This window comes from Sciurus vulgaris, assembly GCF_902686455.1.
Source record: "Sciurus vulgaris genome assembly, chromosome: 5".
In the NCBI taxonomy this organism is placed as follows: Eukaryota; Metazoa; Chordata; class Mammalia; order Rodentia; family Sciuridae; genus Sciurus; species Sciurus vulgaris.
In genome coordinates, this window is record NC_136465.1 from 14,431,902 (window position 1) to 14,456,593 (window position 24,692).

Sequence of the window (24,692 nt, forward strand, 5' to 3'; positions counted from 1 at the left end):
AAGGCCTTTGGGCTCAGGCTGCCCCCACGGCACACTCAGCCTCCTCACCGACTCAGATGCTGACCACATCTGGGTGGCTCTGAATCCAGGCCACGTGGTCCTCCTGGTCCACTCTCACTCCGCGCCTCAGGCCTGAACCCTCCTTCACTACTCCAGCACGCATGCATCGCCCCTCTCCTTTCTGAACCCCGATTACTGTCCAGCCCACAGGACATAATGTCATTCTGATCCCAGTTCCCTGTGTCAACAGCGAACGCCTTAAAACATGACTCATGCTTCTGTTTCCTACAAGACTCAGCACAGAGAACAGAACAGATATATAAAGACCCTGTGGCTGGCTTAGATTTGGCTGCCACAAATAGCATCAGACTCTGATTAGCCAAGCCAGGAACAAAGGATGCTGAACCAAGAGCCCAAAGACCTGGCTTCTCCAAGTTCTAGTCTTGGTCCCTCCAGGAACTCATGTGGGACCAGAATTCTCTCCTTTAAAATGAAGATAATTCTCCCTGCACCTAAAGGGACTGTGAGGCTCACCTGGAATAGTGTGCAAAGGGCTTTGGAAACTGAAACTCTATTAGACTGCTGTCCTGGGTCAGGTGCGTTGGCATACGCTTATAGTCCCAGGGGCTCGGGAGGCTGAGGCAGGAGGATCTCAGAGTTCAAAGCCAGCCTCAGCGAGAGCGAAGCGCTAAGCAATTCAGTGGGACCCTGTCTCTAAATAAAATACAAAATTGGGCTGGGGATGTGGCTTAGTGGTTGAGTGTCTCTAAGTTCAATCCCAGATACCTCACAAAAAAAAAAAAACCAATAAACAAATGATGTCCTGGGAGCCACGACTTACCAACAATGCCAGATCACCCATATGCAGCTCCAAAGAATAGTCTGATGGTGCTGAGCACCCCACATCCTGGCTCCCCTGTGAGGGGGCTTCAAAGCACCACATAGGTGAGGAGGCACTGCTGGAGAGGCAGGCTGGGCTGATTCAGATAGCAGGTGAAAAGAACTGGCCTGCCTGCTCTGTCACCAAGACCTCCCTGACCTGTCTTATCCAGCTGCTCAGCCACCCTAATGAAGTGGCACACAGGGGAGGGAGTCTTACCGTGGAGAGGTTCCTGTGTCCCTGCCCAGGCTGTGTGACATTATCCCGGCCCACTCCCACATCCAGGTGGTTGAGCAGGGCCTTCAGCTGCTGCAGGGTGAGGCTGCCGCCCTCCCCATAGCGATGCATGAGGTCCTCCAGGAAAGAGGTGGCGCTGACGGCCTGCGCGTCCACGGAAGAGGCATGGGCCTCAGGAGCAGCTCTCCATATGTTGAGCAGGGTCAGCAGGAAGCAGCTGTGGAGGGCTGGGCGTGGCAGCTTCATGGTGACCAGGAACACCTGCCAGAGCACAGAGCCGGGTGAAGGCCAGGCCTCCCTCTCCCTGCCTGCCTGCAGCCCCACACCCACCAGCCCCTCACCGAGCACCAAGGGTCTGGTCTCTCCCCCAGACCCTGCATCTGATGAGCATCAAAGTCTGACTTTAGCCCTTTTCCACCCCCTCTACTCATCCTTTGAGAGTCACTGCTTTGAAAAGAAATACATAAAAATTAAGAAAAAGGACAAATTTGACAGGTTTGACTAAATTAAAAGTTTAAAATAGGAGCTGGGGGCATAGCTCAGTGGTAGAGTTAAGTGCTTAGCAAGTATGAGGCCCTGGGCTCCACCCCCAGCACAAAAATAAGAATTGATCAATTAGTTAAAATAATACAATGTAGCTGTGGTTTTAAAAGGCCTTATCTTTCAGAGATACTGAAATAACCCTAGATCAAATGACTTCTCATCTGGAATCTGCTCCAAAATAATAAAGGAGGTGAGTGTGTGGTGTTGGCAGAGATGGATGGGTGGGACAAACTGGCACCCTGGGAGCTCAGGCTCTTTGGTCTATTTTTATTTATTTATTTATTTATTTTTTTAGTTACCGATGGACACAATACCTTTATTTTATTTATTTGCTTTTATGTGGTGCTGAGGATCAAACCCAGTGCCTCACACATGCTAGGGAAGTGCTGAGCCAGCTACATCCCCAGCCCCTCTTCTGTCTATTTTTGTTTTGTTTTGGTTGGTTTTTGTGTTGGTGGTGCTTGGGATTGGAACCCAGAAGCGAGTTACACCCCCAAGCCCTTTTTATTTTATTTTGAGACAGGTAGCACTAGTTGCCAAGGCTGGACTTGAATTTGCAATGCTCCTACCTCAGCCTCTAGAGTCACTGGGATTACAGGTGTAAACCAGTGAGCTTGTTACATTTGGAATCCTCCAAAATAAAGTTCTTTAACTATAAATACTATGCCTACCATGGGAAAAACATAAGACTAGGGGCTGGGGCTATAGCTCTGTGGCAGAGCGCTTGCCTAGCACATGTGAGGCACTGAGTTCTATCCTAGCACCACACAAAAATAAACAAATAAAAGCAGGCTGTCCAAAAAAAAAAAAAAACCAACCAACCAAACAAAAAAACCCCAAAAGATACACACTATCAATGATGAAAAAAATAGTCTCTCCACAACGTTGAGAATTTATTCAATTAAGAACTCAATTAAGAACTTGACTGGTGCCATCTTCCTACTTATTAAAATGGCAAAGTAGACTTTTGACACAGAACACCTCAGGGCTGGGGATATACTGCAATGGTAGAGAACTTGCGTACCTGGGCTTGAACCCCATTGCCACAAATAAAACTGAAGTGAAATGAAATAATTTAACAGTAACATAAATTTTTTTTTAAAAAAATCACAAAATAAAAACAACCTTATGTTCATGAGGCTGAATAGCAGCAGAAGTAAGATATTGCCAGCAACTGTAAAAATGATGACTCTTGAAAAAAAAGTTATGAAATAATAAAAAATATTTAAGCCCTTCAAATGAATTATTCTACATCTAGAATTTACCCTAATCAAAATAATTCAAAAATAAGCCAGGCATGCTGGCACATGCCTATAATCTTAGCAATTTGGGAGGCTGAGGCAGAAGGATCACAAGATTGAGGCCAGCCTTATATCTCAGTGAGACCTCCCACCTCCAAGCAACTCAGTAAGATCCTGTCTCAAAATAAAAAAAATAAAAAGGGCTGGGGATGTAGCTCAGAGGTAGAGCACCCTTGAGTTCAATCCCCAGTGCCAAAATAAACAAATAAATAAATACATAGGTCATACACAGGAAGATATCCAAGTAAATGATATCATTTTCTTGGAATTTTATGCAGATATAAAAAAATCCATAAAATGGATAGAACATAGGGTAAATTATTATGTAGCAAAATAACACAGAAAAGCAACAGTTAACGCTAGCAGTGCTGACTGTAATTTTTCTTTTGTTGATCATTTTCCTTAGTAGGGCTGTAATTTAATGAGTGACAGAAGCAAACCCCCAGAGGGGTAAACGAGCCTCCTTGCTCCAGACCAGGAAGAGCTCAACCACGGCAGTGGTTTCCTCCCCAGGCTCCCAGGGCTCCAGCACCAGATGCCTCCCAGTGTGCCGCTCTCCCTCTGGATCTTGGCTTGTCACAAAGGAACAGGATCTGATTGGCTCAGAACAGGTTTGCCTGAACCCTGGCCCTAGAATTATGTGACTCTGGGTAAGTTATTTAACCCAGAATGTTATTAACACAGAATGACCCAGGGAGGCAATGTAGCTCACCAGGGCCCTAGTGCCAAACGTGGCTTGAATTCCATAACGCTGCTCAAAACAGAAGCTGCCTCGGGCAAGTTACTCAACCTCCCCATATATCAGTTTTCTCATCTGCAAAATTGGTACCCACCTCATTGGATTATTGTACAGAGTTAATGGCCCAAGCTCCAGCAAGGCCCTTGCCAAGTACTTGAACTACAGCACTCAAAATCTGGCTATTATTATTCTAAGACATAATGATCAGGTTTCTTCTAACTTTGACTCAGCCCAAACATTAAGCCGCTAATGCTAACCGTGAGGAATACCTGATGGCTAACTTTACTTTCAACTGAAACTATTACAACTCCAGGCCTGCAGCATAAACGTTACACAAGTCCTGCACTGCAAGGGTAACCAAGGTCAATCAGGCTGTGGGTTCTACACATGGGGGATACACAGAACCAGGACACATAAAATGCTACTCTTAAGTGGAATATACACAAATGGATGGATCAGCAAAAATGATGGTCTCTGAAAGTGTTACTTTGACACTCACAACTCAGATCTCCACCAAGAACCAAAAGTTAAATTATGGTAGTGGGGAAGCAGGAGGGGAATGGGTCTTAGGGCCAAAGGACTAAAACCTATTATTCAAAGAAAGCAGTTATTCAGCCAAGCAATGCGAACATCTGAGGCACATGTTATGCTGTTAACATGAAGAGTGAAGGTGTGCATGGATTTAGGAAAAAATGGTGGAGAGATGATGCACAGCAGCTGGTGCTGACCAAGGGCAGACCTTGCTAACCAAGTACCTGACATTCACTGATTCCTCTAAAAGAAGCTGGGAAACTTATTACCACTTAACAGATAATAAGGAAACTAGGGTCCAGAGATTAGGAAACATGATCCATACCAGCAAAGCCAGAAACTGACTTTTTCATGAACCGAAGCCAGATCTGAAAGGCCCTCATCCGGGCACCTTAACCAGTGTGCTCTCGGCATAAAGACAAAACGCACAACCTGAAGAGCCACAAGATCTGCACAACTCAGATCTTTGCCAATTTCCTCTCCTCATCCCTCTCTCCTTCCTTCCCTTATCCTGAGGACGGAACCCAGGGGTACTACCACTGAGCTACATCCCCAGCACTTCTTTCTTTTTATTTTGAGACAGGGTCTCACTAAGTTGCTTAGGGCTTCACTAAGTTGCAGAGGCTGATCTTGAACTTGCAAGCCTCCTGCCTCAGCCTTCTGAGTCTCTGGGATTACAAGCATATGCCAGTGTGCCCAGCAGATCTTAATCAATGCCTATCAGCTCCAATAAGCATTCTACATCCTGGCTTAAGATGTCCTGAGGAGCTGGGAGGGGGACACCCAAGGATGCCTTAGAAGCCAAGCTGAATTACTGGGTTCCTGCTGTGGAATCGACAGAACAGAACAAACAAAAGATTGTTTCCACTTCAAATATACTTCTCAAATGTATCTGCAACAACTTCAAAACACTCTCAAAAAACAAAAAACACTTCAAGGGTGAACAACCCAGGACAGTTTTAGCATCTTCACCTGGACGAGGTAGGCTTTATTGAAGCGTTTGTTCTCTGCTGGCCCAGAGGCCCTTGGTGTGGCTACCAGACAGAAAGCCTGCAGGGCAAGGCAAGAGGCAGCTTCTGGCTGTGCAATCAGATAAATGATGGGGCCATCTTTGCTTCTCCCAGGTGACCTTTTCTCTCCTGGCCAGAACACCTGTTCTTTCCTCTAGTCACTTGAGCTTTAGGTTCTGTGATAGCCACAAGACCAATGGGGCTCTGCAGCCCAGGCCAGTTCCCACTAGGTGGGCAGATCTAGTAAACTCAGCCCTCCCACCCAATCTAGCACTTGAGAACTGAAGTCACCCCCTCAAAGGGTCAGAGGAGTGTCACTATAGTAAGGAATCCTGTGTCAGAGATCCCAAAGCTGCCGAAGACACTCCAAACCTAAGTGACCCTGTTCTTTTGGCAGGCATGAAAGGGGAGCTTTCTGCTCCAGCAGAGATCTCCCAGCCTTTTAACTAGATGTTATTCTTATCAGTAGCAACCACAAAAGTTTATAAAAGATTCTTTGAAGGAAAGAAAGAAGAGGGAAAGAAAATACAGTTCTTACTGAACCTGGGAGGGCAGAGCAAGGCTGGGCAGGGGTTCTGGCCTGTTCCATGCATGGCCCGAGGGGACTCACTCTGGGACCGCAGGGACCTGAGCCAATTGCCCTCAAGTCAAGAGAGAAAGCAGCCCAGGAGTGCGAGGAAGAGCAGGCAAGAAGAGAGCAGGAACGCCACAAAAGCTGGAGTGTGCCCGGGCTGATGCCCTCAGGCCCTCCTACTCCAGAGAAGCTGGGAGCTCTCTGGCCCTTTGTTCACCCAGCTCAGTGAAGTAAATCATTCCACTGCCTCAGGCCTGGGGGTGGTGGCAAAGACATTGGAGGAACTGGGGAAGACTATTATTCTGGAACCCTCTATGGGGCACAAGTTTTCTTACCATCCCAGAGTCTCCTAAATTGGAATCCTGCCTACTGCCACCTCTTCCCTGGGTCCAGAAGCATCTCACACTCAAGGGGCAGTTCTGCTCATAGACATCCGTATTGCTAAGTCCCCCACCATTTTGTCCAGGCCCACCTCCCCTCTAGAGGGGAGCCAACTTTGACTTCTCTTTGAGATGACAAAGTGGCAACTTACCATGATACTGAGGCACTGAGAGGTAAGTAGCACAGGGCCTGAGTAGCCAGAAGGCGCTCAATTCCACCTGATTCCTCTGGGTACAGACCCCTATCAGGCAGAGGACAAAGTACTCCAGAGCTAAATCTGGTGAAGGCAAGACTGTTTCTGAGGCCAAGAAGGCGTATGCTAGTAATGCTTCCCCATGATGCCCACTCTGTGTTCCTCAAAGTCTTGGTGTGTGGGAACACAGTCCCCTACCACGGGACAGCTCTGAAGTTGGGGTCTCAGTCAGCCACAGGCCCAGGTCAGCTTGAGGGCAGTGTGAAGTGGGGTTTTACAAAGCACCTTACTTAAAACTAAGAAAAGACTGAAAGTCCAAACCAATGAAAGGCCCCAGGATGGAGGTGGGTGAGTAGGTGAGGGGGGGCAAAGAAGTCATATTGATAGGAATCACATTCCCCGGAGTTCCTGGTCCGTTACTGACTGGCCTTGGCAAACCACCTTAGGCTTTCCCCTCAACGTAGCACTTGAATATAAAAGGAAACTTATGTTCTCATATGCATAAGGAAAGATGGGAGGTGACTGAGGTTCCTTGGTCTCAGCATAGCACCCAGGGTCAGGAGCATCAAGGACTCAACCAGCTATGACAGAGGGGTTCCACCACCATCTTGGGGCTCTCTCCCAGTAAACAGCTCATTTCTGCAGAAGACCTTCAAGTAGACCAGGCTTTCTCCGGTGCCCCCTTCCATGGCCGTGTGACCTACTGGTCGAAAGGTTAATCATTAGTGGGTAATACAAAAGCAAACGGCTCTGGGTGAGTCAAGGGACATTTCTGAGCCCCAGAGAAGTGCAGAAAAAACATGAGAAACTTGCAGGTAAAAAAGACAAAGTTGGCCTGGGGTAAAGTGGAAGCTCGAGGAATCAAAAAACCCAGTTCTAGTTGAATGTCCCTAACAAGAAATCAAAAATCTTAAACAATGAGTGAATGACATGGTGCCACAAGTGGAAAATTCACCTGTCTTCATGTGAATGGGTCAGTCAAAACACAGGCCCGGTCAAGTCTGGTCTACTGAATTGGTAGTATGACTTCTAGCAAGTCATCAATCCTGCTAATCCTATTAATCCTGTGTCCTTAGTTTGAAAGCAGGAAATGGCCATCGTCTGGATGGTCTGCACATGTTCTCCAAAGATGCAATCTTGGTTCCCAATGTGGCCATATGAAGAGAGGGCAAGAAATTTAAGAGCTGGGGCCCAGTGAGAGGTCCTCACCCTGGTTTCCCATCTCGCCATGTGACCTCGTCTCTCACATGCTCAAGTTCCCACCAGGATGCTTTCTATCATGAGCTTCTCAGCAGAGCTGCGTTCACATGCAACCTGCCCTTACACCCTCAGAACTGTGAGCTAAATAAATCTGGTTTTGCTGCGTACAGTGGTAAACACCTGTAATCCCAGAGACCTGGAAGGCTGAGGCAGGGGGATCACCAAGTTCAAGGCTAGTCTCAGCAACTTGGTGAGATCCTGTCTCAAAACCATAAAGAGGGCTGGGGATGTGGCTCAGAGGTTAAGTACGCTGGGGTTTAATCCCCAGTAACTAAAAAATAAGTTATAAATAAAAGAAAAGAGAAAATATGTGGAAACACCCCACAAAGATTTGGATGGGAAACTGAAATGGCAGCACAATCTTCCCTGATAATAAAATAACTAAAAAAAAAAAAAAAAAAAAAAAAAAAAGTAAAATGTAAGCAAAAAACAAAAATCACCAACAGTCAATAAATAAGCAAATAGGCATAATCAGATATTAACTCCCAAAACTTTGGGCAGCTAGGTGCAGTGGCACATGCCTGTAATTTCAGTGGCTTGGAAGGCTGAGGCAGGAGCATCATGAGTTCAAAGCCAGCCTCAGCAACTTAGTGAGGCCCTAAGCAAGTTAGTGAGACTGTCTCAAAATAAAATATAAAAAAAGGCTGGGGATGTGGCTCAGTGGTTAAGCACCCCAAGTTCAACTCCTGGTACCAAAACACAAACAAACAAACAAAAACCAAAGCCATGGGCAGAGGAAGGAATGAAGGTGGCCCTATGCACAGCTCATCTCCCACCTCTGGTCCAAATCACAAGGGAACTAGAAAAATTCTCACAAATCTGGTGAGGCCAACCATCACCCATTTGTTGTCCTCTTCAATTGAGGAGTAGTGGGAAAAGCTACTGGGACAGCAGGGAGTGAAGGTGAACCAAGAACAACAGGCTGAGGGCTCCAGAGTCACATACTGAATTGGGGAAAGTGGCCAATTCCAGAGAATATTCCTCCCTCCCCTTCCAAGGGAAAGGAAGTACACCTTCCACTCCAGTGGGCTGAACCACGCTACAGAGACCACTCCTGAAATTCTAGAGCAGAGGATAGTCCCATGCCCACCTCCCCTCCCTGCACCCTGTCTCAGGTCACAGGGGCAGATTTCACCCACTCGGCCTGGCAGCCTGTGCTTGAGGTAGGACGTGAACGCACTGGTGTAACCTGGTAGGAGGAAAGTTACTTTCCATCTGAGCAGAACAGCACCAGCAGTGAACAGGATGGAAAAAAAAGTAAGGGCAGGCCAACAGGCGCAAAGCTGGGGACATTGACAAGTGGCCCCAAGAAAGCAGTGCCGCCCAGCTAGCCTAACTGCACTAGAACAGTGATTGGGCCACAAAAATACCACAGGAGACCCAAGGAGCTGCGGGCTCACTACCAAGAGGAACAAAGATCACTGAAGAACTAATACATCGTCATAATGGATAGGGAACTAAATTCTGCAGGTAATGGAGAACAGAGATACGACAAAGGCAAGTTTGAGATAAACCAGGAGCAGAGCTGACCTAAGAACAGAATGTCCAAAGATAAATAACACAAGGAAAAAGAAAAACTGCATCTGAGGGCAGAAATAATGCACCTGTACTTCTCAGAAGTCCAAGACTGAGACACTGCCTCATTCAGCTACTGAACTTAAAGACGAGACTTTTCCAGGCATGTGCAAGAGATTCTTTATTTCATTCAGAAGGGAGGTGTTTACCGGGGATCAAAGATCTAGCACACTAAGTACGCACTGTACTTACTCAGCTTAGCCAGATTCTTTTTTCCCCCATATAATTCATTGTAAAAGTTATGAGACGCTAAAGCTTCTTTTTTAAGTAGAGGAAAATTCATACTATCCTCACCTTCCTGTAACAACATTTGGCATCAGAAGAGAGTGCAAACGTGTCCACACAATTCTGAGACAAAAAAAATATAAATCAAGAAGATTAACCCCGGCCAAGATCTCACATCAATTTGGTGGAGAAAATAGGCGGAAATTCTCAAGGATGAAAGATATCAGAGAATCCAGTCCCCTTCCAGGGAGGAAAATGATTTAACAATGAAATGCAACTAAGTAATACAGAAATAATAAAGCGCTCCAGAATGCAAGAGGACCAACTGAGAACAAGCATTAAGCCCCCTCAGCACAAGAAATAATAAAAAATCATTATGGGTGTTATGGTTACAGGACATAACCTAAATGTTATAAAAATGAAAAATTTAATAATATAATTAACAATCAAGATACAGAAAAAAAAGGAGATGAGAACAAATGTGAGAATTCCAATGTCCTCATTTTTTCATAGCAGAGTCAACAGGTACTGTCTAAATTGAAAACAAGTAATTATGCATGACTCAAGCTATTTACTTCTCTGGGTAGGAAATTCTCTCTTTAAGGCTTAATAATTCCTTTGATTTCACTGCAGTTTCTTTTTCTTCAGTTGCATTCAGAGAAATTTTATAACTTTTTCAGAGAAGTACTTATTTCTATTTCTCTATGTCTATTTGTCCATGGTTATGCCTACAAAAACACCTGGAATCACCTAATATTGATGACAACTATCTGAGAAGCAAGTCTGAGAGTGTTTTTGTTTTTTTACTTCAACCTATTGATGTATCCCAATTAGAAGTGGGGGTGGTCACAATCAAAGAGTTGGAAAGAACTTCCTAAGTATGACACAAAATCCAGAACCCATAGAAGCCGCCACTGATACATCTGACTACGAAAACTACCCAGTAAGTGCCCTGCAAATATTTAATTAGAATATTCTCAATATTCATGGTCATGGTCACACTACAATGATACAGCCATCTAAGTCCCTGTATTTGCAATTAGAAAATCAGCAGTCTTGAAGCTTGGTATTCAAGTAAATACCACCTTAGAGACCCCCCTGGGGTTCAGAGAGCTTTGAGAAAAAAATATACATCCTGTGGCCCCACCACCACCACCCAATGAACACCAGAGAAAAAGTCACTCCCCCTTGGACCAGCTCTCCTAGGCTGAAAATTTCACCCACGTGGAGAGAAATATTGCAGCCTGAAAACCCAGCCTTGCCCAAGTGGCCCAGGCCTTCAATGGGTCTATTCTTTTACTTCCTCCTGCCCTCCCACCTGATCGTTCTCCCACATACCCTAAAAGGATGTTCTCTTCTTTCAGAACCTTAGCCTCAAGCTTTGGCACAGCCAAAGGCCACCCAGGGTGGGAGATTTCCACAGATGGTGCCGGAGGTGGGGGGCACACCAAGAGGCAGTAGCCCATTCAGTGTCCCCATGAAACCTCACACTGCTGGGAGGGGCAGCATGGGAAAACTTTAAATAAAAACAGTGGTGACCCAGAAGCAGGGAACAAAATTAGAACCAGCAGCCTGCTGCTCATCAACCAATATTTACTGAGCCCCCCTTGTGTGTGTCACCGCCTGTGGGAGGAGGTTATGAAGCCAGAGGCTGGTGGTCAGCACCCGGGACAGCCAGCACAGACAGCAGACAGGCCAAGGAAGGCTTATTTTGCCCCACGCTGAGCTCTGAGTGAGTTTAATGACAGGCAGGCCCAGAGGCCAGAGCCAGGACTAGGAAGAAGTACATTCCCAGCTCCAGTCCTGCTGCTGGGCTGGACCTGGCAGAGCAAAGAGGACTTCCAGAACTAGCTGAGTCAGGCAGTAATGGACAGGGAGGGCCCACAGGAGCCTGCCAGCACTCCCCACCCAGCACCCCACCCATTCACCTCCATTCCCACCATTCACCCATAAACAAGGGCAAGGGTCACCTCCATTCCCATCATTCACCCATAAACAGTTCCCAGACACTTGATTGCAAAAGTCTGATCTGTTGTCCCTCAGTTCACTCCCATGTGTCAGACCCCAGGATCTAGCAAGTGGATTAGTAAACGTGGTGCTCACATCCACCACCTGCGTCACCCACTTGAAGCCAAACTCCCCAGCTTTGTTAATCAGGGTCAAATAAATAAAAAGCATGATCTAGAGGCCAAATCATCAGACAGTATGAGAGGTCAGACAGACCTGGCATCAAATGTGGGAGCTGACACTCCATGAGTCTCCACCACAGTGAAACTGAAATGACCAAGCTCACAGGGGCACTGTGATAAATAAGAGAGCTTACGGGACACATAGTGCAACACTTCAGGCCCCATCCTCTTGGGCAATGCCCTCACCTAGTCCTGAATGCTTCTTCTCAGAGGTCATCTCAAGTACCAGGAAGCTTTTTTGGACTACCGTTCCAGCACTTTTCTCCAGCTTCTCTGGACGCCTAATTACCTGGTCTCCCAGGAAACCTAATTAGATTTCTGTTTCTTAAAGGCAAAGAGGGTCCTTGCCTACTACTCCTATCCCTACCCCACCCTCCAGTATAGGCCTTACACAGTGCTGGGCACACAAGGGGCTGGAAGCAGAGCCTTTCTCCTGGAAGATGAGAAGTTCAGCCTCCCTTCTGACATCCACAAGGCCCAGAAAAATAGGTAGCTCAACGCCTCCTTCTGAATCCAAGACCTTGTCCCAGTGATATGGCTCTCTGGACACAAAACTGCGGTCAGCTCATTAATCCCCACAGAGAAGCCAGCAGAGGGCCCAGGAAGGCTGAATCATGGGCAGCCAGCATGGGCTGCAGCCTCACAGAGCTCACCATGCTGGCGTGGGCCTGAGGCAGGACGAGACAGGGCCTGTTGCCCTGCGGGAGCTGGCCGAGCCCAGAGAGGGTGAGAAAACGGAAGAGGGGCAGACCCAAATGGAGACTGCAGGCTCTGGTGTTGGTACTTTTCCAAAACCTGGTTAGCATAAATTTGGACCATCAGTACTGACCCAGGAGCCACATAAACTAGCCTACTCAAGTGGCAATCCTAAGGGTCCCCTCATGCCTGTGAGAGTTCTGCTTCTTTCCTCCCCATTTGAATAAACCCTACTCTTTTATCCTCACTCTTTCTCATCTATGGATTTCATTCTTCAAATTCACAAGACAACAATCCAGAAAGAAGAAATTGGCAGTGAGTTTGCTGGGGTCTGCTGCGACTCTGGAGGGCACAGCCCACCATTAAGAGCCACAACACACCACTCTCTGGCTTTGCCAGGTGACAGCAGCAGGAACCCCTGTTATGATCAGCTGCTAACTGAAACAGGCTTTCTGGGCTGCAGAGACTTGCAGCTTATGCAGACCCCATCCACCAGTAGAAGCAGAGAATGCACTTTCATCTCCAAAGGTCATTTTACTTCCATAGACAGTCCATCCAGGATGCCCACAGGCCAAGGTTGCCCCAGATCATCTGAGGTCAACAGTCACCACCATTTCTCGCCCTCTTCATCCCTAAACAAGCCCACGGCTTTGAAGTTCATTTATATTAACTGAACTCACACTTACCAGACTTAAAACTCAGTCCAAGAGTTCATTCATTCGACAAATATTCAATGCCTGCTGGTTTCTAACAATAATTACCAGGTATTATGCTAGCCACTGGAATGCAAAGGCTATACCAGATACCTGCCCTTATGTAGCAGGGAGAGCAAACACTTTGACCAGTATTTTACCAGTATGATGATGACAAGGGCAATGTGTAATTCCGTTCAGCTGGACAATTCAATCAGAAAGGGATTCTGCACAGGATATTAAACAGCCTGAAGGTTCATCAGTAGGGCTGAAGAAAGACTTTAGGCTGAGCTCCCAGGGGCTACTCCCAAGATCATGCTGCAGAACTAAGCTGCCAGGAAGTCACTGCCTCTGCCATGGTCAGGTGGCTACAGCATAAAGAAGCTGCCTGTTCCAGAATTATGCTGCCCCTACCAGGATCCACACCAACAAAACAACATCGCAGGGCCCATCCTGAGGAAGAGGAGACCCTGCCTCTTCCCACAGGACTGTGCACACAAGACTAAACCAAGCACATCTAACTGGCAGAATCTGGATCACACTGGGAGTTCAGTGCAAGGCTATCAGGAAATGTAGGGGTTTTGTTTGTTTGCCTCCTTATATTAGCAATCCTAGGGCTCTTATCTCGGCTCTCCTGCATAGTAAGAACTATGCTCCGGGCGCTGGAACACAGAGTTTTTCATTCTTTACCTTTGGCATCCTGGACCATAATTATCCGACAGAGGTATTATTAATGAACAGGCCAGGACACCAAGAGTAAACTGCCATTAGTAAACACCTTAGTATGATGCCGGAGGAACAAGCTGAGGAGCACCATTAACCATGGCAGTGCCGGGGTTAAAAACAGGAAGCAACAGGAGAACATAACAGGGCAACCCATCTGGTGTTAGAGGTCAGGGAGGTTCCCCAAAGAAATACTGTTTTAGCTGAGAGCAGCAGGCATGGAGAAGTCAGCACAGTGAAGGGGATGGGGGTGGGATATTCCAGCAAGGGGCAGCTACATTTGGAGACTCAGGAACCTAAGGACTTAAGGATCCACAGTGGCGGAGTGCTCGCCTAGCATGCCTGAGACCCTGAGTTCAATCCTCAGCACCACATAAAAATAAAATAAAGGTACTGTGTCTGCCTACAACTAAAAATGTATATTAAAAAAAAAAAAAAAGGAATCCACAGTGGTCAGGGAGAATACAAGGAGATGTGCATAGGAGAGAAAAATGGGCTAAACTTCATCTAGAAGGGGAGGGTGCATTTTAATCAGAGTTGTGTATCTGATGTGGTTCCCCCACCTTTCTCCCCAGTGCTGGGGATCCAACACAGGGCCTCACACCTGGGTCATGTGCTGGGAGCAGTAGCTGAGGGGGAACTACACCTCCAGCTCCTGGTGTTTTTAAAAATCCAACTGGCTGCTGGGCAGAGAATGGACAGGAGGTAGGCAGAAGCAGAGACCAGTTCAACCTAAAGAACAAAGCTTAGCCAAGCACAGTGGTGCATGACCGTAATCCCAGCTACCTGGGAGACTGAGGCAGGAAGAGCCCAAGTCTGAGTTCAGCTTGGGCAACTTAGCAAGACCCTGTCTCAAAAAAAAAAAAAAAAAAAAAAAGAAAGAAAGAAAAGAACTGGTGATGTAGCTTGGTGGCAGAGTACCCCTGAGTTCAATCCCCAGTACTGCAACAAACAAACAAACAAAGTAAAGCTTCTTCTTATAACTTTGTAAGTGACCTGCCTAACAGCAATGCAGCCTGGCATATTTACCCTTCCTGGTTAAGGGCTGCAGGCCTTTGGTTTTCCATTAGAGAAGGGAAAAGGCTCCTCTCAGGGGGTAGAAGCGAGGTTAGAAAAGATGACCCCCACCCTGGGGCTGTGACAAGTTGGGTCACCTCTCCTGTTGTACCCAGGGACTCCATCTCTCTGGTGGTAACATTCTGCACAAAATGCAACCCAAGGGCCTCTGGTTCTACTGTTCACCTGCAATCCAGACTCTGCCCAGACTCTCTCCCACTGCCCCACCTCAGATCCTCCTGAGCCAAGGTCTCCTGGAGCCCCCCATGTGCACACAAAAGCCAGAGGCCCGCTGCTCTGCCCTCCAACTTGTCCCACCCAGCACTCAGCCTCCCCCTCAGCTACTGCTCCCCAGCACATGACCCAGGCCCTAACAGAAAGGCAGGAGTGGTTTTGGGCTTTGGATTTCTTCATGACCCTGAGTCTTACCAACATGTTGATAATCAAGCCCTATTCCCATGAGAAAAAGGGTTATAGAAATAAGACCCTGTTTCCAAATTGGGTAAGAAAGGTGGCAGCAGGGGGAGACTGAGTAATCATATTTATGAATCATAATTCCTCCAGTTTCCCTCCCACTGTCCCAACCTCCCACACAGTACATTGTCTGGCCAAGGTCACAGGCAGCCATCATCTGATGACAGATGTGAAAGGCCTTCCCACATCCTCTGCTGCCTCACTGCGGGCTCACCATGCACCGAAGCACCTGCTTCCTAAGACTTCAGGCTCCAGAAGAGAAATCCCAAAAACCACTGCCAGGTGTCGCTGGCTCCTCCCACCCCTACCGAAGCTCAAGTAAAGACCTTCTCTCCCCAGCAATGCACCTGAGCTCCTCTGCCTAGGCTCCTGCCCACCTTCCACCCTCACCTGCCATTACTCTCTTGCCTGGGCTCCACTCCATCTGTCTGCTTCACTCCTGTACCTTCCTATCCCCACACCTTCCCACAGGACTAGAAAGTCTGACAATGAACGGTGTCGGAAAGCTGCAGAGGTCTAGGGTGCTCTCTCTGCCAGGGTGAAGGGCCAGGACATGAGAAGCTGGGATGCCCTGCAGGGAGTCCTGACTGCCTACCTCTATTCTACCCGAATCCTCTCCAGTTCTAGTACCAGTTGAGTTGCCGGGGACACACTCTCCCCTTGCTAGTTTCAAGGTTAGGCTGTCATAGAATGACAGGCTTATATTTTGAGGTAACTGCTTTGGTTGTTTCCTAATAGTTCAAGGGGGGTTAGCAGGACCTTCATAAGTACTTGCTGCCTGTGTTAAGTGCAAATGTCCACAGGCATCACCTTTCCAGGGTGATGGTGTAGGCCACAGGGTCAAGGGCAGGAGGACAGGAATGTCTTCTCAGGAAGCATGAGGACCCTGGCCTCTGTCCTCTTTTTTTTTTTTTTTTTTTTTTACTGTGGATTGAATCCAGGGGCGCTCTACCACTGAGCCCCAGCCCCAGCTGTATTTTGTATTTTTTTTAGAGACAGCATCTCATTGAGTTACTTAGGGCCTCGCTAAGTTGCTGAGGCTGGCTTTGAACTCGTGATCCTCCTGCCTCGGGATCCCCAGCCACTGGAATTATAGGCATGCACCACCACACCTAGCCTCTGTGCCCTCTGGATTTGCCCATCTCTGCCTGGGCCAGAGCTCTACAAAGACACTGTCAAGAGCACACATAGATGAAGAGCAAGGCAACCAGGCTCATATCACACTAAGTGATAGATCAGGGTCACGTGGGCAAAGATCAAAAAACAAAAACCCCTCAAGGTATGGGTATGGCGGCTATCTCTAAGCAAAGAAGTGACCTGCCTAACAACATAATTAGTTATGCATGCATTTCCCTTCTCTTCCCCTCCCCTACCTCCTACAAACTGCTTGCCTATTAAAAAGGGATCAACATTCTAACCAGACTTAAAGGCTTACCCTTTCCAGGCGACACTAACCCCAAAGGGCGATCAGATTGTCACATAGCAAGGGTTCCTGGTTTGGGCAGCAATGGAGACACACTCCAGTTCAAGTGGCTTTCAACCCCAAATGGAGAGGAGGAAAGACATGGATGTAAGAACTCCTTCACTAGCACTAGTCACCAAAAACCTGGAGACAGCCCAAAAGCCTGTGGGTGCTCATGAAGGAATCGTATGCAACCAAGCATACAGTCCCCCTTTTTAATAACATGTGCCTTTTGAATGCCACTTTCTTGGAGACTTCCTTAAAGTAGATCTGGAAGACACCATGCTGTAAACTCCCTGAGGACAAGGATACATCCAAGTTTTCCTAGTAAATAAAGCCCATGAAGCACGAGGAAGTGGAGCATGAGGGAGTGGAAGAAATGTTGAAATGTGAGTTAAGACAAAAGCTCTCACTGCTTGTGCTCAGCACCAGCAGTGCTGAGCTCTGTCACCCCTCCCTTTAAGTATAACACACACATAAAGTACCCAAGTCTAACACCTAGCACTTAATGAAACTCATTTTCCTAAAGTCAGAATCTGATCAGAGTATTTTCTTTGCTTTAATCCCTCCATTGGCTTCCCAGTTAAAATGGAGTAGACAACCAACTCTTTTGTCCTGGCCTGTAAGTTACTGCTCTTTGTGACTACCCCACTGGCTTTTACGATTGACTCCTCTCACTCACCAAGTTCCAGACACTCAGGCTTTCTGTCCCGAACACGTGAAGATCGTTCTGACCTTGAAGCCTTTGGACTTGCTGTTCTTGCTGCCTAGAAGCTCTTCCCACATCTTTATAACAGCTCAGACGAAACCTCTTCACTGTAGAAGGGCACCCCTCCCCACAAAAAGAGTCTCCCAGTCATTCAAACATCCTGCCTATCTTCCGCATAGCAGGTCATTTTCTAAAATAGTCTTTTTCTTTCCTCTTTATACATCTGTCTCCTCCTACTGGATTGCAAATTCCAAGAGGGCAAAGCCTGAGGGAACTGTATGATTCTCAGAGCCTGGATTTGTGCCCCGCACCATTTTGGTCCCCAAAGAATGTGTTACATTCCCACTGCCCATTTATGGCACATTTTAGTTTTGTAGTGTTCTGTGGTCTATGTGCCTGAGTGAACTTTGAGCAGCACTGGGGTGGGAAGTGGGTAGGAGCCCCTTCTGCAGGGTCACTCAATAGAGCTGAAGACCCCAGACAGTCTGACCTTAACATGGAAAACACTAAGGTGAAAAAAAATTTTAAAACCATTAGGTAGGGCTGGGGTTGTAGCTCAGTGGTGGAGTGCTTGCCTAGCATATATGAGGCACCGGGTTCAATTCTCAGTAACCCATACAAATAAATATAAAAAAATAAAGGTCCATCGACAACTAAAAAAAAAAAAAAAAAAAAAAAAAAAAAAAAAAAAAGTTCATCGACAACCAAATAATATTAAAAAAGAAAAAAAAAAGTAAAGCATGAGGTGGAGGGGAGGAGGCAGGTACAGGCCTGCAGCCTCCCTTCCCCCATTCCTGAGAACAAAGGTGCCCAGAATAGCAACCAACCATGGATAATACCACCAAAAGTAACATTTGCACTTTTCCCTGTGTCAGGGAAAGAAAAAGGGAAGCCCATGAGTACAGGCTGTTTCTGGAACTTCTCAGCTGCTCATGGAAACTCTGAGTTTTGCTCCCATTACACATACAACCGATCTCAGCTGCAGAGATGCTGGGGGAGGGGGCTCATGAGTGGCTGCCAGGAAGAGGAGTGGTGTGAGAGTAACCAAGGTCACAGCCACAGGCTGGCCAGCAGAGCTGCACACACCGTGGTTCACCTGCGGTCAAGGCCTCTGCCTCTGCCTCTGCCGTGGGAGGCACCTCTGCGTGGCATCTGCTGGATGTCAGAGGCGCTGACAAGGGAAGAGGAGCAGAAACAGGGACGTGGGATCTCTGTTCTGAGAGCTGGACAGACTGCCCCAAAGGGTGCCTCGGTCAGCTCCCCGAGTCTGGGTGACTGTACATTTTGCATCTTTCTGGAAAAAGAGATGGGAATACCCATGGCTTGCTGCCCTGGAAACTATCCAGGGACCCGGGATCCTAAGGACTGGCCCAGCCTGTCAGATGGAAATTATCCAACATGGGGGAAACCATCAGCATGGAAATACAGACAGGTCAGTGGATGTCTCATGGATCTGGTAGGCAGAGCACAGCATGTCTGGCAGAGAGCAGGGGAGAGCAGGGCCAGCCTCCCCGCAGGCCCACAGGCTGCAGCTGGCCCCAAGCCTCGGTACTCTGTGCTCTAAGAAAACAAGAGTCCCTGAGGGCTGGCCTGAGAGTCCTCTGGCTTCCAGGAAAGGACAGCAAGAGTGCCCGGTAGTACAGGGTCCTCTTGACTGGCAGAACCTTTCAGTCTTCCAGTAAAAGAAGTGAAAGAACCACAGCTGGTCAGGTCTACCATATTTCCGGGCAGGTCCCTTTGGGTCCCCTGGAGGGCAGCCCAGTAATCTCAGCGCTTCTGCCTCCTCTCCCCCTCCCCATCCCAGCAAGGTACAGGGAAGCCCGAGGGATGAAGAACTTCCCAGAATGGAAGGAATGATGGGTGAGATCCAGCAACAAGTGGCAGGGGCTGGTTGACACAGGTTGAGAACTCCTTGGTATCAGAAAAGTTCCAGATTTTATTTTTTTCCCCCGGATTTCGGGATATTTGTACATACACCAGCTATCTGAACACAGGTTCATTTATGTTTCACACGTACCTTATAAGCATGGGGGGGGGGCGTTGGTACCAGATACTGACCAAAGTGTCCTGTGGGGTGGCCTGTTCAGCCCTCAGAACAGAGAGGGCCCACGTCTCTGCTCCTGCTCCTCCCCGTCTCTGCTGACTCTGACAACCCGCAGATTTTGTTTTTGTTTTTGTTTTTTGTTTTGGTACTTTAATATTGACCTATAGCCCCAGTCCTTTTTAAAATTTTTATTTTGACACAGGATCCCTCTAAGTTGCTGATGCTGCCCTCAAACTTGTGATCCCCTTGCCTCGCGTCCCAAGTCACTGGGATTACAGACATACACCACAGTCTAATAATATTTCTAATAACTTATTGATGAGACAAAGTTTCATAGTATAGAAGTTTCCACTTGTACTGTCACTCCAAAAACCCTTCTGATTTTTGGAGCATTTCCAATACCAGGTTTTCAGATTAGGGATGTCCAACCTGTATACAATGGGATAAACTACCCTCCTTTCCTTTGTCCACTTTTGCTGAGCTGTATTCTTTTATTTATTTATTATTTTCTTATTGGTTTATTTAAGAGTTTACTGTATGGTGAAAATATTAACCTTGTCATAAGTTCAAATATTCTTTCTTCCTAATTATTTGTCTTTTAATTTTGTGACCTGGTATTAGTGACACAATTTTTAAATAGAATGAAAGTCAAATACATCACACTTTTCCTTTAAGGATTCTGATTTATTTCAATTGAAAAATTTGGGGTCGGGGATGGAACCCAGGGCCTCATGAACATGCTAGGCAAGTACTCTACCATAAGCTACCAAAGTTTCTCCTATTTGTAGCATGTTTAGAAAATGCTTTCTCACCCTCTAATTTAGAAACATATACACCTGAATCTTCTTGCATTTTAAAAATGTGAATCTCTAACCTGTCTAGAACTTAGTTTGGCATAATTTAAGAGACTCTAACTTTATTTTTTCTAAACAGTTAGTTATTCCAACCAATATTGTTTAGTGCATGATCTATCTCCTTCGTAAACCCGGATTGTGGAATTCATGAACACTAAGAGACAGAGGTAAATATGTCCTCTACATGGAGAGGCCAATGGCTACTGAAGCCTGTGTGGGTGTCACCTCTTTCCCTTCCTCCTTCTTGTCTAGGTGTACAGGCTGGAAAGTGACAAGCACAGGGACAAAGCACATGTGAAGGAAGGCACAGCAGAAGAGAGAGTGGGAAAAGCCCGGGTTTCCACAGGCATCGCTGAGCAGGAACAGTCCCAGACTCAGAGCCTCTGGATACTTTAACCATCTACCCAGACCAGCACTGGTTCAATGGTCAATCACTTCTCAACCCATCTACTTCTACACTGTCCTTTCCTCCTTAATTTTATAATAATCACAGTAACAATTGCTGAGACCGATTATTATCCAGTAGGCACTATGCTAAGCGCCTTGTTTGCATTACTTTATTTGATCTTCCCAACCACATTGCTGAGAGATCCTGTAGTCTTTCCCTAATTATAAGAGATATCAAGTACAGTTTTTCAGAATAAAAACACTTCATTAAATGTACACATCAATAAGACATCTCCTTATTTCAAAAACATTAAAGCAATATCAGTTTAACTGGGGTGGTGGCTCACACCTGTAATCCTAGCTACATGGAAGGCTGGCTTGGGCAACTTGGCAAGACCATGACTCAATATACAATTTTAAGAGAAGGGCTAAAGATGTATGTTAGTGATAAAGTGTCCCTGGGTTCAAGTAATCAGTATTTTAAAAGTTGTTTTTTTTTTTTAAGTGTGAAAAAATAAAAATTCTGTTAAGTGACTTTATAATAAATAATTTTAAAACAAAAACTAAAAGCATCTTTTAATTGAGGATATGCGGTATCATCCCCATTTTACAGATGAAGACGCTGAGACTAAGGATAGAAGAACAACTTGCTGAAAGACACACGACAACAAAGCTAGGCACAGTGTCATATGCCTATAATCCAGTTACTCAGGCGGCTGAGGCAGGAGGATCTCAAATTTGAGGTCAGCTTAGTGCTTGCCTAGCATGTGTAAGGTCCTGGGTTCAATCCCCAGTACCACACAGTTAACTTTCAACAAGGAAAAGGTTTACTGATAACGAGGGGCATTTTCTCCCCTTGTTTGAAGATCTTCACTTGGAGGTAGATCCCAGTCCTCGTCTGCAGGCGGGACTCCACCTGTGCCTGCTTCCCTCACCTGATCACAGGTGGGGGCAGGTGGTCTCACCTCAGTTCTTCAGATCACAGCCACCTGGGCAAGATTCAGGTGTCTCAGCCTTGAACCAGCTGGAGCACTAGGCTGCCATTTCAGGACTGCTGGACTAGGCCCTGATGTCCCCTCTAGCTATGGCATTCTGTGATTCACCTGAACACCGTGAACTCAGCTTCCCCTCTCTGCAGCCCTGACACGTTCTGCAGGGACACTGTCGTATCAACAGCCTTTTGTACAGGTGTTGGTTCTGCAAAACACCTGGATCCAGAACTTCAGGCCTCCCCATAGGGTTTTCAGAGCTGAGCCAACAAGAAGACGTAGGGGTCTGAAGCTGGGCCCCAACCCCCATGGCAACCAGGTCCACTTTCTATCTGAAAGAAGTCTCCCTTCTCTTCTGTAGCTCCATGAACCAGAGTTTACAAGGGCCATTCTCTCACATCCCAAGTACAGTAGTTTGAATAGTATTCTCCCCAAATTCATGTCTACCTGAAAAAGAACATGACCTGACTGAGAAGCAGGGGCTTTGTTTGCTGAGGAAATCAGCTAAGGATCTCAAGACGAAATCAGTCTGGTGCTTGGACAGGCCCTAAATCCAATGACCCACATCTTTGAAAGAGAAAGGAGACAGAGATTTAGATGCAGACACACACACGGGCAGGAGATACATGTGAAGATGGAGGCAGACACTGGTGTTGCCCCAAGCCAAGAAAGACCAGGAGCCACCAGCAGCTAGAAAAGGCAAGGAAGGATTTCTGCCAGAGGTTCTGCTGGAAGGACCTGCCTACATCTTGATTTCAGACTTCTGGCCTCTAGAACTGGGAGAGAGTACATTCCTGTTATTTGAAGCCACTGAGTTTGTGGTGAATGGTTAGGGAAGCCCTAGGAAACATTTTGGTGCTGGAATTAAGGCTCCTTCACTTTAGCTACGGTCCACAGAATTCAAGACGACCCCAGGGACCCTCGCCTTTGTGTATGGGCAGGACCTGTAAACGGGAGGCTGATGATGTTGCATTATGTGACAAAAGGGATTTTGCAGTTCTTTCCTTTTTTTTTTTTTTTTGGCGGTGCTGGGATCGAACCCAGGGCCTTGTGCTTGCGAAGCAAGCATTCTACCAACTGAGCTACCTCCCCAGCCCGATTTTGCAGTTCTTAGTTGATATTAAGATAGGGAAGGAAGCCAAGCGCCGTAGTGCACACCTGTCATCCCAGAGGCTCAGCAGGCTGAGGCAGGAGGATCATGAGTTCAATGCCAGTCTCAGCAACTTAGTGAGGCCCTGTCTCTAAATAAAATTATAAAAAAGGGATGGGGATGTGACTTAGTGGTTAAGCACCCCTGGGTTCAATCCCCAGTACCAAAAAAAAAAAAAAAAAAAAAAAGACAGGGAGGTAAATGTGGGGACCTCTAAGAACAGAAAGTGGTTCCTGGCTGGCAACCAGTAAGGAAGCAGGGGGCTGGGGGGGGTCAGTCCTGTAGCCACAAGGAGTCACGTGAACTCGGCAGAGCCCCACACACCCACTCCAGATGACAACGGCTCCTAATATCTTGTAGTTTTGTGGGACCCTCAGCAAAGAAGTCAGTCACACAATGCCCAGACTTCCTTTTTTATTGGGGGGTAGGGAGGTGGGAAGCCTGGGGATTGCCAGAGTCCAGAGTCTTGCTAAGTTGCTATGGCTGGCCTCAAACATGCAATCCTCCTGCCTCAGTCTCCCAAGTTGCTAGGATTATGGGTGTGTACCACCATGCCTGGCCAATGCTTAGACTAGAACTGTGAAATGGTAAATGGGTGCAGCTTAAGCCACGAAGTGTGTGGAACTAATGTTTGACTGCTCTGACAGACCTTCACTTCCCAGAGTAGCAAAATGACAAGATCTAGTCACAGGCAGAACAAAGCTGTACTGGATCTCTGTGCTTCTTCCTGGTCAAGTTAACGTTCAATTAACCCAACCCACTGTCAATTTTAAATACATGCCTACTAAGAGCAGTAACTGTGGGAATGAGTGGTAACTGCTTCTGACCTTGGACCAGGCAGTCCTTTTGGTTTCTAACATCAAGGTACAGTGGGTTATCTGTGTGAAATGAATTCTGAAGCTAGGAACCAGACAGGAGCGTGCTCAGGAGAGCAGCAAGTGATGAGGAGCGAACTCCTGGTCCTGTGAGTGCAGAATTGAGAGGGGCACTCAGAAGGGAGATGCTAACAAAACATTCAGTGTGTCCCAGGGCAGCTTTAGATGCAGAACCCCGTGGTAATCGGGGGTGCTCACCTCTGTCTCTGCATTCTGTCATATAAAAGGTGAGCAGAGTCAAGTAAATCTACAGTCCAGATCAGCATCCTAATCACTGAAGCAAAACGATTAGAAAATAACCTACCACCCGACATTACAAAAATGACCATTAGAAGAGTTTTTCACTGTTTTTAGAGAAAAAAGTTATAAAGAACAAAAGGGAAAAGACTAAAATAAAATGAACCTATGGTGTTAAGACTGGAATAAGTACCATATAAACTTGTTTTTTTAATATACATTCAGATAGAGAAATTTGTGTGTGCACATAAAAGGCCAAGAAGCAAAGATAACTCCAGTAGCAATAAGCACACTAAGCAAATATATTTTAGTTTCTAAACACCATTCTTCAATAATAAGCTCGTTGGAGAAGTGGAAGATTCTAGGGCTGGGGCAAGGAAGTGGTAAGATAAGGAAGGAATGTCTTATAGCACAACAAAATAAAAAAAATTTAAAGGATAGAATTAAACATTTTTTTTTTTTTAGTGAATTCTAAAAATATTTAGAATTAAACATTTTTTAAAAAATTATAGCTTTATTTTATTTAGTTTTGCATGTGGTGCTGAGGACCAAACTCAGTGCCTCATGTGTGCTAGGCAAGTGCTCTACCACTGGGCCACAATCTCAGTCCAACAAAATAAATTTAAAAAAATAAATAAACAAGGGCCATCATGGTGGCAAACACTTATAATTCCAGTGACTCAGAAGGCTGAGACAGGAGGAATAC

The 24,692-nt window shown here is 46.5% G+C and overlaps 1 protein-coding gene across 2 annotated transcripts in view; it reads right to left on the bottom strand.

Moving 5' to 3' along the window:
• The window catches only part of SLC39A14 (solute carrier family 39 member 14), a 44,445-nt gene that overhangs the window by 12,941 nt on the left and 6,812 nt on the right, over positions 1-24,692 (bottom strand). For both annotated transcript variants that reach the window (XM_079141294.1, XM_079141293.1), the window contains exon 2: positions 1,100-1,378. In XM_079141294.1, the coding sequence (XP_078997420.1) occupies positions 1,100-1,363 (264 nt within the window). In that variant the 5' untranslated portion in view covers positions 1,364-1,378. The remainder of the gene's footprint in view (positions 1-1,099; positions 1,379-24,692) is intronic.